The 14,705-nt window shown below is 34.9% G+C and overlaps 1 protein-coding gene across 1 annotated transcript; it reads right to left on the bottom strand.

Moving 5' to 3' along the window:
- Nucleotides 1-8,866: 8,866 nt before the first annotated feature.
- On the bottom strand, nucleotides 8,867-12,565 carry LOC105952583 (importin subunit alpha-1). Its single transcript, XM_012976148.2, has 10 exons — nucleotides 12,203-12,565; nucleotides 11,827-11,929; nucleotides 11,613-11,704; nucleotides 11,377-11,508; nucleotides 11,082-11,267; nucleotides 10,780-10,943; nucleotides 10,608-10,686; nucleotides 9,842-9,970; nucleotides 9,634-9,761; nucleotides 8,867-9,546 (listed from the first exon to the last, which is right to left on the bottom strand). The coding sequence occupies exons 1-10, from the start codon at nucleotides 12,407-12,409 to the stop codon at nucleotides 9,171-9,173; spliced, it is 1,596 nt and encodes a 531-aa protein (XP_012831602.1). The 5' UTR covers nucleotides 12,410-12,565; the 3' UTR covers nucleotides 8,867-9,170.
- Between the last annotated feature and the right edge of the window lie 2,140 nt (nucleotides 12,566-14,705).

Below are 14,705 nucleotides of genomic sequence, written 5' to 3'. Positions count from 1 at the left end.
AGGAAAAACAAAATGTATGTAGCGCGTCACGTAGACTTGCAAAAAGTCTTTAGTTTGAATATTTCCATTTCCAGGTCCTTCTATTTTGGGTAAGACTCTTTTTCATCCCTCACTTTTGTTCTACCTTCAAACTAGTCCTTATATTTTCCAATTCACTTCAATTTATGTCCTTACTAGTTTTTCCGTCGATGTGTTCTTTCCATTTATTCATGTAATAAATAATCATTTATCGTATTTATGATAAAAACACATTGGCATTCTATATCTTTGTCCCTTTGTCTTAAACATAGATATAGTCCATACAGTTATTATAAGTACTAGTAATTGATCTTTAGGATCGTGAGATATTTACTTTAGTATTATAACTGTTAAACATGTTCCTAGTCAAAGGGTTACGCCACCAATGAGGATATCGGCCTTTCCCATTAAGAGACTAGCACTTAGTGTATGTGTACTGCATCTCATCAATAAACGGTATTGTGATATCGGCATGCATAAGTGGGTGCTCGTACGTTCACGAGTTCACTGAACTCCCTCACCCTAGAAATCTCTAAGTGGTTCTCAATAATCGAGTAGAGATATTTATGGTATAGTTGTACACCATTAGTCTTTATGACCTAGACATCACCGTGACTTCACTAGAGGACCAGCTGTATTGTGACATGTCCCTGAGTTCCACCGAGGACCGCCCCAAGGCCCAGTGCTCGTGCAGTCCGAAATCTAGTGGGAGGTCTGTGCATTGTAGTCGGGGATTCGATAGCTAGAATAGTCTTGGATGTCCTGTCTGTTCTCATAGTTTGTAATCTCTAAGTCTCTGGCCAGAGCTGACTAAGTGATGATTAGAGAATTCGATTCTCTAAGTCATGCACGTACCGATCACAACACTTAGAACGATCGCACAGTCATTGAACTACTAAGGAGGTCTCGATGAACTAATGTCTCTAGTTCAATCGGGACATATGAATCGAAGGAATTTTACTGTACGTTAACTATATCAAAAGGAAATTGCAGGCACTTCATTTGTATCTAGGGAATCATGACGCGTAGTTGCTAGACGTCAATCTTGATTCGTTGGGTGATTAAGGTGAAACGAGCTTCATCTTAATCGTAACTCTAAGGGACAAGTTTAGACCACAAAGGGTTGTGGACCCACGGCTAGCTTACCCCTGAACCATCGAGGGTCACACTGCTCGTGCACTCGAGATCATTGAATAAACGGTCAGAGATAAAAATATTTTATCTTTGCATGATTTGAAGTCAATATGATTGAGTCCAACATTCGTAATTTGGAATATGAATGAGAATAAGAAAATGAAAAGAATAGGCGAACATCTTAGTGAACTTTCTAAATCGGAAAGTTTCCAAATTTAGAAAGAGCACTGAATTAGGGTTTCCACTTTTAGAAATTGGAAATAGAGAATTGGCACTCGTAATGATGAGGACATTACAATGATTCCGAAATTGTAATCGTTACAATTTTCCGATCATTGAGTTGTGAGAAACGAGCGAGTAAAGAACTAACGAACTTAAGCTGTTGGAACTAACGAACTTAAGCTGTTGGGCCCGGTCCAACTTAAGCCCGTTTGGGCTTTTATACAAGAGACACTATAAATACATGATTTATAGGTCTTGCACAAACACACAACACAATTACAAAACCCTAGCCGCTCGAACTTTCTCACTCGGTCGATCTAACCCACGGCCGCCGCCGCCACCGCCGTTCGTCGCCGGAATCGGCGATTGGTTTTTGGTAGTTATGAACCGGCCCGGAACCGGCCCGAACCGGCCCGTGGCCGTGTCTACTTCCTGCAACCCTTGTCTTACGCCGGCTGAGACAAAGAGCAAGTTGTCTTCGACCACTGGACCCCCCGTTGTTGACCCTACTCTCTATCGCAGCCTTGTCGGTGCACTGCAATACCTCACGTTTACTCGTCCCGACATTTGCTATGATGTGCAACAAATATGTTTATTCATGCATGATCCGAGGGAACCTCATATGGCTGCACTCAAGCGTATCCTTCGCTACATTCGTGGCACTCTTGACCACGGTCTTCTCCTCTCCCCCAATCCGGACCTCGCTCTTATCGCTTATTCCGACGCAGATTGGGGTGGTTGTCCTGACACTCGTCGTTCGACATCGGGCTATTGTGTTTTCATCGGCAACAACCTCATGTCTTGGTCCTCCAAACGATAGGTCACTACTTCTCGATCTAGTGCGGATGCTGAATATCGAGTTGTCGCAAACGCCGTCGCCGAAACGACTTGTTTACGCAATCTACTCTCTGAATTGTTCAGCCCACTTTAGAAAGCCACCATTGTCTACTATGACAACGTCAGTGCCGTCTACCTATCCAGCAATCCTATTGAACATTCTCGTACGAAACATGTGGAGATTGATATCCACTTTGTCCGAGACGAAGTTGCTTGGGACACGTTCGAGTTCTTCACGTCCCATCCGCCTACCAGTTTGCCGATATCTTCACGAAAGGACTCCCTACTCAACTGTTTCAACAGTTTGTCTCCAGTCTCCACGTCCTCTCCATTCCCATTTCGACTGCGGGGGTGTATTAGCGTATATATTACGTATATATTATTATTATTATTATTATTATTATTATTATTATTATTATTATTATTATTATTATTATTATTATTATTATTATTATTATTATTATTATTATTATTATTATTATTATTTATTATAGTTACCTTGTGTAATAGGTTATCTTGTGTAATAGGTTACCTTGTATAATAGGTTAGGTTTTCCTTCATGTAACTATATATATGATTAATATACGTGAGAGACATAATCATCTCTTTCTCCAACTCTATTTCTCCTATAATCACGAATGCTCTGATTGGTTCAAGGAAAATAATAGTAAAAAGATAATATTATTAGGTAAATTGATTTTCATGTTGGTTACAAGGTACTCTCTTTGTCCCTTTTGACATGACGTTTCAAAACTTTTCACACAAATTAAGGAGTCATTAAATCTAGCTATAAATTAGGAGAGGTGGACTAAAATAACCTTCTACTGTCTTTCCATAACAACTTTCTCCATGATTTTCTCTCCCCTAGTAACTAGGAATCCACCGGCCACTTTTACCAACAACTCAATAATTAAGGATAAATAGGGAAAAATGAGTAATTAATAGTCTAATGGGAATGAGAAACGTCATATAACTAGGGACCAAAAAATCTCTCCAAAACGTCATGTATAAAGGAACAGAGGGAGTAAAGTGCTAGGTAATTTAAGTAAGAGGAAAAAATGGAAAACAAATTATACTAAAACTACGAAAATGCTTTTTCCTCAAAATAAGTGAGGAAAATGCCATGTAATTCTCGTCTTCTCTCTTCTCTCTTCTTTTTTCCCTCTTCTCTCTCTCCTCTCTATCTCTTCTCTCTCTTCTCTCTTATGTCTGCTTCTATTCTCTCTTCCTCTTCTCTCTCACATACATCATAACAATAAACTATTACTCCCTCCTTTCCCATTTTAATTGTCGTTTTACGCTAATTCACACATACTAAGAAAATTAATAAATTTGAATGTATTCTAGAAAAATCATAATAAAATGACTAAAAAACACTTTCATAAATATTTTACTATTAATTCTCTTAAGAATAGTAAAGACATAATTGAGAAAAACACAATAAATATTCATTGGAATTCTAAAGTGGCAATTATTTTGGAATAAAAAAAATTCTCTAGAAAGACAAATAAAATGGGAAGGAGGGAGTAAATTATATTCATATTCACAGTTTTTTTTTCTTTTTTTTAACATAACAATTTTTTTTACGTCTTTGATAGAAAATAAAATTACTCCATGTAATAATTCATTTTTATTTTCACTTTTTTTCCTAGAAACCAAACAAAATTAAGGAAAATAATTTTCCACAGTCATTTTGATATCCACTTTTCCTAGGAACCAAACACAATTGGAATTTCAAAAATCCTTGATTTCGTTTTTCCTTTGCATTTTCATTTTCCACATTTTAAAATCCATGATCCAATCAGAGCCTAATATATCTTCTAAAAGCAACGGTCTGAAATATTAGTTCCTACTTCCAAGGGTTTTGTATTTCATGTAAGAGTAAAATGTACTTTGTACCCCTAAAGTATAGTTTATGCAACACTTACCCCTTAAAGTATTATTTGTAATACTTATTCCTTTCAAACGTCAATTAATTTGTATCTTAAATTCTAAAACATAATAGTACCCTAAATGCATCTCCACATTCATTGATTTTGTAAAATTTATTATATATATATTGGATAGAAATTTTATGAAATTAATGATGTAGAAATGGAAGAATAGTTAGTTATTTGGAATTCAATGATCTTTTAAAATGACTTCTTAGTTGTATTTATTCAATATATATATATATATATATATATATATATATATATATATATATATATATATATATATATATATATATATATATATATATATATTATTTTTCATTGATTTCTGAGGCCTTTTATTCCATAACATAATTCTTAATTAATTTAAAAATTTATTTGGTCCAACAACAATGGTATGCTATTAAATATGTTACCAACGTAAGACAACATTTTTAAATTTTAAAGTGTTGCATCTTTTCAATGAATATTTGTAATAATGTAATTTTAATTATTTTTTTTAGTTATTTTGTTCAATAAAAGAGAAAATTTTAAGTTATTAGAATTTGAAATACAAATTAAATAGTGCTTGAGGGGGTAAATAGTGTTGATCTAATTTAGATCGAGAGAAGTTCACTTGAGGAACATTATCTTTCGATTATTTATCCTCCACTGTATGGTTATCTATTTCTTCCTCTATATGTTCGAACCACGGTACATGTTATGAGATGGGATCAACTTCTTTTTGTAGCTCTCATTTCTCTTGTCGTTTGATGGTCATGCATAGGGGTGGAAATCGGAACGAAATTTCCGATTTTCGCCGAATTCGATCCGAAGAATTCCAATTTTGGAACGATATTTTTTTAATTCTGAATTCCAAAATTCCGATTTCCGAAAATTCCGAAAAAAATCGGATCGAAATCGAAAATACATATCAAAATTTCGGAATTTTCGAATTCCAATCCGAAATTAGTTCCGACTTTTTCCGAATTATTCCGATCTTTTTTCATATATTTAAGAACTATTTTATTATACATATACATATTTTTAAACCAAAGCTCCTACTTTTGCTGCGTTTTAGAATTTTCTATTTTAAAAATATTGAAACATTTGACCCATGTCACATATGGGGCATATACATATGATATGACCCATTTCACTAACTACTAAGAACAGCTTCAATGGGAGATATCAAAATGGAGCATTAAATATTCATTTGATATTTGATATAATTCTTTTATGCATCTAGAAAAAAAAATTACTCCAACCACAGGTATCAAATAGATTATCAAATTTTAAATATATGAATAATTATATTTTTAAATGTCATGTCAAATAGTGATAAGTTAATGGATTGGTTATATTTTTTATACCTCATTTTCCAGAGAGTATTTGTGCACCTCGGAGTGGCTTAGTATCAAAATAATTCTCACTTTAATGCCTCCATTGGAGGAGGAGTTTTTAATATTGAAGTATCAAAGTGATAGTTTTTTAGTTTGATACTTCATTTAGTTCCTCCGTTGGAGTTGCTCTAACCTCCCTCTACTTTCAAACTATCTGACATAATTCTTCTATGCAGTAGCGCACCACTTTGCTTCTTTGTCTTTGCTTTGAAAACTGTATCTTCGTTCCTCTTAGCGTATTCTCGCTTTTCTTCTTCTCCATTCCTGTTTGATTCATCAAACGGATATTTCCTTTGAGTCACAGTTTATTGTTCTTATTACCCTCTTCTTCCATCCATTGGACCGATCGATCTCAACTATCTATACACGATTTTATTTTTTATTTTTTATTTTTTTAATTTTATAACTACAATCGGTTATTTAATGATTCATATATGTGTAATATGAACATGGTTTGCTGATATATTTTTTGTTGTCAGAGATAGTGTTTTTAATGGCGTGTTCGGTTTTTTTTTTTTCCTTCTTCCTTTTTTTCAGAAAATTTTGAAAAATTCCGAATAAATCGGAATCGGAAATTTTCCAAAAACCCTTTTTCCGATCTGATCCGTCCGATCTTCACCCCTAGTCATGCATCAAAAAATCAGAAGATTCTATCAGTGGAAAATTAGAAAGACCCCCTCATCTAGGAAATGTAGTTAAGGAAAACCCCTCTCCTAAAAAAATAATTAGAGAAAAGCCCCTTAATATTCCATCCAAATGCTATTTTCATAATTCCAAATCTACCCTTAATTTTCAATATACTCTTTCCAAACCCTAATCTCATTTTTCATTTATCATAGTACGTACAAACTCTTTCTCTCTATCGCTCTCCTCATTTTTCCTCACGCTCCACTGGCCCCACCAACAGGCGAACCCTCTTTCTCCCAAAATCACCATCTCCGTCCCCACTACCACCATTACCTCTCCCCCGTTGTCCACTACTACCTCCGCAAGATTCTCACCAACCACCACCGTCACCTCGTCGCACCTCCACTAACCTCACTTCGTCTCTACCACTCAAAACCCTCACGATCACAGTCGCTGACACCACCGCCGCGCTCGCACACGACGTCAACGAGTTGTACACGCTCGACATCCCCTCTACCGGCGCCGCCGCCGTTCTGACTGCCGAAACCCCATGGGGAGCGATGTGGGGACTGGAGACATTCTCGCAGCTGGTGTACTCGAAGCCATCAGTGGTGGCCTGCGGGCTGCACATTTCCGACGCGCCGTTGTTCGCCCACCGCGGAGTTAGGGTTGTCCGTAGGTTGGGTTGGTTGATTACCGGCCATTAAACCAACCCAACCCAACTAACCAACAATTGTAAATATTGAAAACCATTATCGACCCAACTTAGATGGGTTGGATATTGATTGACATCCAACTTTGTGGGTCGGTCGATGGGTTGGTTGATGGGTCATCCACATTTCTAAAAAAAAAATCATTTGTTTTAATGTTTTATCACAACAATATTATATTACTACAATTAATAATTAGTTCAACAATATGTAATAAAAAAAATTAAAATATTATAAACTATATGTGTTGTAATTAAACATAAATAGTTTAGTAATATTATAATAAATTCAAGTATTTCAGCTCATGTGTCTTGAAAATAAAATAGTTCAATATAAATAAAAAATCCGAAATACGACACAACATATTGAAATTTTATGTGTTTCTCAATTAGCATGAACTGAACAAGAATTCAATATTTCAAAATAATCAATCTCCATAAATTGGATTTATGTGTTTTGATAAATAAAGTTGGTTGGTCGATATTACCCGACTAACCAAGTTTTTAGCATATTATAAACCATTATCGACCCAACTATACATGGGTTGGTTGATATTATCAACCCAACTTGAATGGGTTGGTTGATGATTGATTTTCCATGAAAAATTATGGGTCGAAAATGGATTGGTTGGTGGGTAAAATCGGCTCATGGACAGCCCTATGTGGAGTATTGATGAACACCTCGAGAAATTACTTCGAATTGGAAGATTTGCTGCGGCTGATTAGGGCAATCAACATGAATAAACTGAACGTCTTCCAATCGCACATAACGGATTCGCACTCGTTCCCTCTGGTGACGCCGTCGGAGATGGAGCTGGCGGCGAAGGGCGCGTACGGTGAGGAGATGAAATACACGGCGGCGGATGTGAAGAATGTTTGTTCAATAGTCGATTAAGTTAATCGACTAAGCTCTGGTAGTCGATTAAGGTTAATTGACACCAATTTTTATTATTTTTGGATTTTTTGTTTATTGATTCTAATTGTATAAATAAATTATAATGTTTGTATATTTTTTGTTTTTGTAAAATATAGTTGATGTTGCATTTTTTTTTTGTAGTTGTGATTTGTTATTTTTAGTAGTCAGATTCTTAATCGACTAGCTTCATAGACGATTAATATACGAAAAAATATTTAAAAAACAGAACAAAAAATAATTGAAAAATAATAAAAAAAAATTAAAGAATTTCCTTAGGCCTCGTTTGCTTAATGCTACTAAGCTCTATTAACTAAATAGTAGGGGTTAGTAAGATGTTTGCTTGATGAAATTCGTATTTATTCTAGCCTGCTACTACACTTAAAGCCCGCAATTAAATGCTATTATTTGGTTAAATTAGTAACACCGCTCCCCCTGCGATTAATTTAGTAGAGGGTTATTAAAAGAGGAAAGTACAATTTTATCATTAAAACAATATCTTAATTTTGTTAATTAAAAGACTTTTTACACAATTCACAATTAATACCAGAATTTAACAAATTTAATACAAGATTTAATATAACGAATCAAACATCTTACTGACTAAATAATTAATTAGTCAGTGGAATATTAATCCAATCTCACTTAATCCAATGTAATTCGATATAGGTAAGCAAATTAGGCCTTAATCGACTATGTTTCATAGTCTATTTTCTTACTAAGTTTCATAGTCGATTAATAAAGCTGATACAGAAAGGGAAAAAAACGGCTGATGACCAGTGCGTGACGCAATTATGATGCGGCGGGCGGGGGCAAAATTGGGCAAAATAATTACTGAAATGAATGTGGGCTTTTCTCAAATGGAGCAAAATATTTTGAACCTATCCCATTAAAAGTAGTGAGAGAGTTTCCTCAAATATTTTGGACCTATCCCATTTGGGGAAAATCATACTAGGAAGGATGCACTTAGTAGAGGCGAAAGAGGTTAATGATTAATCTGGTGGTGGAGGGGGTCAGGCAACTTGTATATATAATAAAAAAAATAGATGATTCAACACAGGAAAAAAACTGAGAATAAATGTAACAAAACTGAGAAACTGAAGATCACATAAAATTTCAAACCGACATATGTTTCAAATCAGAGTTTGGATCAACAAAAATAGAATAGCCAACAGAAACAAACAAGAACAAAGCCATGTAACAATTTTTTTTGGGGAGAGCCAAAAATTGGGATGGGGAAAACAAATTTACTTAAAAGAAAATTGGGAAATCAGATAGATAGCCATTCCCACTACAATTTGATAAATTAATTACCATCGTCACCCCTCCAAGATAAAAAAAAAAAAAAAGTCATTTGCCGTTTAGATACCTAAAATAACAAGCAAAAAAAAAAATCAATTGAAGCTGAAGCCACCAGAGGGGAGGGACACGTCACTGCCTCCAAATTGGAAGCCTTGCTGTGCAGCAGCATCGCCAGGTGGCGCTGGCTCATCGTCTTCCTCCAACCAGTAAGTCTCGAGAATTTTGACAGCCTTTTCGTAAATTTCATTATTGTCGTGACTCTGCAGGTTCTCTATTTTCTCAAGGCCCTCGGCATCGTCTATCATTTGTGCATAGAGATTGACATCTCCAGTCTTGCCCAAATTCTTCTCGGCCTCACCTACCTTCAGAATGTTTTCCAGCCCTTCCAAACAGACCGTCACGATTCTTGGGTCGGGGCACACAAGCAAATCACATAGAGGCTTAATACACTGTTGGCTCACAAGGTACCTGCACACGTCAGTCACATCAATTAATGACAATTGAAAAAAACGAAAAAAATTAATTCATCTAGCAAAAATTATTAAATTAACTGACTTAATTTGTTCGTGAGTGCCACCAGATGTTGCGTTTGATATTGCCCACGCAGCCTCCTTTTTTACATCAAATTCAGCGTTTTGAAGCAGCTGGATTAGCGGACCAATAATGTTGGCCTCGATGACAGACTGCACACACGATTGACATGTTAGTTATTCGGTAATAACGAAACCCAAAACTGTTAGCAAGAAATAGTAGCCAAGTTTACCTGAATTTGGTCCCTATTTCCAGCTGTGATGTTGGAGATAGTCCAGCAAGATTCCTTTTTGATGCTTTTCTTATGACCACCGGTCAAAAGGTTTAGAAGACAGGGTAGCGCATTGTAGCTGATGATGTACTGGAGAAGATATATCAATTTGTCAGCTATGGATATATTCTCAAGAGCTAAAACTTCGGTGGGTAGAAATATCAAATTGTACATGATTCAGATAAATAATTTCATCATCTTTTGGCTGTGGTGTGTAAGTGAAATAAAATGAATATAATAAGAATTAAAGAATTTTTATCATCTTATTTATAAAATAAAGGTCACATGTGTATTTTATAAAAGTTAACAAATGACTACCAACAGAAAAATGGATGAGTGTACATGCCAAAACGACTGAAGTACAGGGTTATGTGGATCGAAATTACCTAAATGTATTCAGTTATTGTTATATTCAAGTGCAGTTAAGAATTAGTTACGATAAAAAATGTCGACCAACTCAACTAGAAACGCTTTCAAAAAACCCTTTTCTATCTTGAGGTTAACAAAAAGACCAAATCATAAAAAGGTATTTCACATTATGCCTTCCTAATAGTGATGTTTGTTAATGCATATTCATCTGTTTATGCTTAATCGTAAAAATGAGTAAATCCGCATAACTATGGTATATGCTAACTTTCAAATCATTTTGTTTTCTTGCTGGTTAACTTAACCCTTCTACTAGTGAAACAACAGACAATGAATGATAAAAAAAAACCACTAATCGTACCTGAGTTTGTAAATCATCTCCAGTGACAATGTTTCCAACTGTCCGAAGGGCAGGGATAAGTACAGAAGGTGATGGATGACTGAAATGCCGGTTATCCATTCATCAGATATACGTAAGAAAGAACAAATCCCAAACTTACTTATCTATAAAAGATATAGATGTAGATACTCACAGTAATAACTCGACCAAGCGGGGGCATACTTCAGAGTCAATCACAGCTTGGATTTTATCATTGGTTCCATCAGAGAGATAGGAGAGAGCCCAACATGCATCAGTCAAAACTTCTTCATCACTCGAATGTAAAAGCTGTCGAAGAATCGGAAGCGCAGGCCTCGTCTGTACATTAACAAAGATACCAATGTCACAAAAACACAAGTATAAATCAATTAAAAAAGAACTACATGATGTATATGTTCGATCCAGTCATCCAAAGAGATGAATTAGAGGAGCCAAACGAAGCTTTGAAAGTCAAACCTGTTCGAACATAGGCTGCGGCTTGCCCCTACAAAAATTTGATAGAGTCCAGGTAGCATTTCTGAGCATAGATAACTTGGCATGTTCGTTTAGCTGACTAAGCAAAGGACCCAACGCCCCATGACCAAGTACAAGGTCTCGACATTTTGGGGAATCACCAGCTACATTTCCCAACGCCCATACAGCCTGAATTGTATACATCAAAATATTATACAGAATAAATTTAAATGTTTACGAGACAAAAAAAACCAAAAAAAAAAAAAACAAAAAAAAAAAGCAACTAATAGTTGTATACCTGTTCGCGAACATCGTCACTTGGAGAAGCAAGAAGCTTAACAAAGATTGGAACAGCTCCATGATCAATTACAACCTTAGTGTGCTCGGAGGTCCCAGAAGCAATATTTGTGAGAGCCCAAGCTGCCTCGAACTGAAATTATTTTCGATAAAAAATATAAAACGGTAAAAGATTAAATAATATGAATCGACATTAGTACACATTGAATTATATAATATAAGGTTTGAATGTTGGACCTGAAGTTGTGGGAAGTCTTCCCTTGTCAAAAACTCGATAAACCGGGGAACTACACCGGATTGAATTACCTCCTGAATTGGAGGGCTACGTTCTGGAAAGAAAAAATAAAAACAATTTTAGAACATATACAAATGATATTCAATAACTAAAAATGTGAAAATATTTTTTTTTTTTTTTTTTGAGAATTGAATCAATTAGAACACAATAATTTACCTATAGAGAGTAATTTACGAAATTGGGTGGTCGCCTCGAGCTGTCTACTTGGTTCATCAGTCCAAACACTTGTAACCATTGTCGGTAGATATTCTAACTGCACCTGTAATATGCAACAGAAAGAATATCTTCTAAATTTACACAAACCGTAAGATTTACGTTAATTGGTGTGAAGAATAACAATCAATCAAAATTTAATTAAATTAAAACAAAGACCAACACCAAATCGATTATATATGTAACAGAAAAATTCAAATCTCAGCTATGAGGAGTCCGTACAATCAATTAAGAGAGCATAAACCCTAGTTTCAATTCAATTCCAAAAGTAAAAACAAAATGCCCAAAAAAAGAAAGAGAAAAAGTCATGGGTGTATACCTTTTTCTCGATGCCGGTGGTGGCTTCGACGGGGACGGCGAACTGATTGATGCCCTCACGGCGCTTCTTCTGAAGGCTCTCTTCGCGGCGGTTCTTGCGAATCTCAACCATGTTATCCTCCCTCCGGCGGCGGCCCTCATCGGCGTCCACCGCCACCTTATACCTGTTGCGGCGGACCTCCAAGCGAGCGTTAGGTCTCAGCGACATCGTACACTCACTCACTATATTATTATCGCTGAGTGAGAGAGAGAGAAAGTGAACTTGAATTTTTGAGTTGAGTGGCGGAGTGGAGAAGCGAGGGATTTATACAGGGGTTTATATTCTGGGTTTTTCAGAATAGGGCATGGATCAGTGGATATTTACGAGAATAGGACAAATTCGAATTTGAATTTGAATATCAATTCTCTCTAGTACACGATTATTTTATTGTAACTTCACTTTGGGCCTCAGTTCAACTCAGATTGGGCTTTGCTGCTAAATGAGTATAGATGTGTAGTACCAATTTCATACTCAAAGTATCTTTTAGGGTAAATTACACTCACACCCCTGATGTATGCTTAAATAACTTTAAAGTCTCTGTGGTATCGATAATTACACTCATCCCCTTGAAACGTGGTTATAAACTCTATTGGGATAATGCATTGGATACGTTATTACGATAGAGTTCTAACGGACTATTGGTTTCAGGAAGTGGTGGAGACAACAAAGAGTTATGGGTGATTTAAGAAATATTGGGGGAGCCATGTCACCACATAACTCCGCATAACTCTATGTTATCTCCACCACTAGCTAAAAGTAATAGTCCATTAGATTCATATCGGAATAATGTACCCAATGCATTATCCCGTTAGAGTTTCTAACTACGTTTCAAGGGGTGAGTGTAATTATCGATACCATAGGGACCTTAAAATTATTTAAGCATACCTCAGGGGTGTGGGTGTAATTTACCCTATCTTTTATCTATATCGATATGTATATAATTAATAATATATAGGGATTTTTGTGCATAAGTCCCTAACCAAACATCTTTAATTTTTATGGGTTTTTGTGCATAAGTCACCAACCAAGCATCTTTATTATTCTAGGTTCAGGGGCTATATCTCTTTCACCAATAAGCTCATCCCTTTAATATTTATTATAAATAAAGGAAACATTCATGTATATACCAATATTACCCCCGACCATTTATACTCAATTCTTAATTGTAACCCCAATTTAATCAATTTTGTCCACAAAAATCCAATTTTGACCGCAAAAAGCCAATTTTGACTCTTTTTTTTCAAAATTTTTTTTTTCTTTTAACATCTTTTTTTTCCCGTTTAAACAACAATATTGTTGTGGTTGACAGTAACATTAACTGTATTACTATTAAACACATTAAAATTAATTATACTACAGTTTAACACAGTAATATTGCTAAATTAATATCTAGCACAGTAATATTAACATAACATAATTCAATATTATTGTGTAATAGAGTAATATTAATATTTTGACCGTTCAACAAATGTAAACATAATAAAAAGCCAAAAGAATTAATATAACTGTGAGTGACAGTAATATTACTATAACAAGTAATATTACCGTCAACCACAGTAATACTACAATAATAGACAGTAATATTATTACGTTACTCCGTGAATAACTCAAACAAAACCAAAAAAAAACCCAAAAAAATAATAATATTGATGTGGTTGACAGTAATATTACTATAACAACAGTAATATAACCGTCAACCACAATAATATTATTGTGTTTACAATAATAGACAGTAATATTATTACGTTACTCCCTGAATAACTCAAACAAAACAAAACAAAAACGCAAAAAAATAATAATATTGATGCGGTTGACAGTAATATTATTGTGTTTACAGTTATTTTACTGTCAAGGACAGTAATATAATTACGTTGACTTGTCAACAAATCAAACAAAATTAAAAAAAAAACAAAAAAAAAATAATATTACGTTAATTTACTTAATGTCAACGGCAGTACAATTACATAAATGTATTGTCAACGGCAATGCAATTACGTTAATGTACTGTCAGTGACATTATACTTACATTAATTTACTGTCAGTGATAGTATAATTATCGTTAATAATAACACAATTACGTCAACGTTTAGCGGCGGACGAAAAAAAAACACTAAAAAAAATCAACGCCGGAATCCGGCGGCGGAAAATACAGACCAGAGAAGAAAAAAAAAATCAACGCCGGAATCCAGCGGCGGAAAAAACAGAACAGAAAAAGATAAAAAATTCGAAAAGTCAACGCCGGAGTCCGGCGGCAAAAAAATATTTTTTGAAAAAAAAAAGTTTTTGAAAAAAAATCAAAATTGGATTTTTGTGGCTAAAATTGATTAAATTGGGGTTACAATTAAGAATTGGGTGTAAAGGGTTGGGGCTAATTTTGTCATATACCTGAATTTTTCCTTTATTTATAACAAATATTAAAGGGATGGGCTTATTGATGAAAGAGATAAAGCCACTAAACCGAGAA

The sequence above is a fragment of the Erythranthe guttata genome, chromosome 14, assembly GCF_056151865.1.
Source record: "Erythranthe guttata isolate IM_541 chromosome 14, IM_541, whole genome shotgun sequence".
Taxonomy (NCBI): Eukaryota; Viridiplantae; Streptophyta; class Magnoliopsida; order Lamiales; family Phrymaceae; genus Erythranthe; species Erythranthe guttata.
Note: the sequence above shows the minus strand (reverse complement) of the source record. Positions and strands in the feature narration are given on the sequence as shown.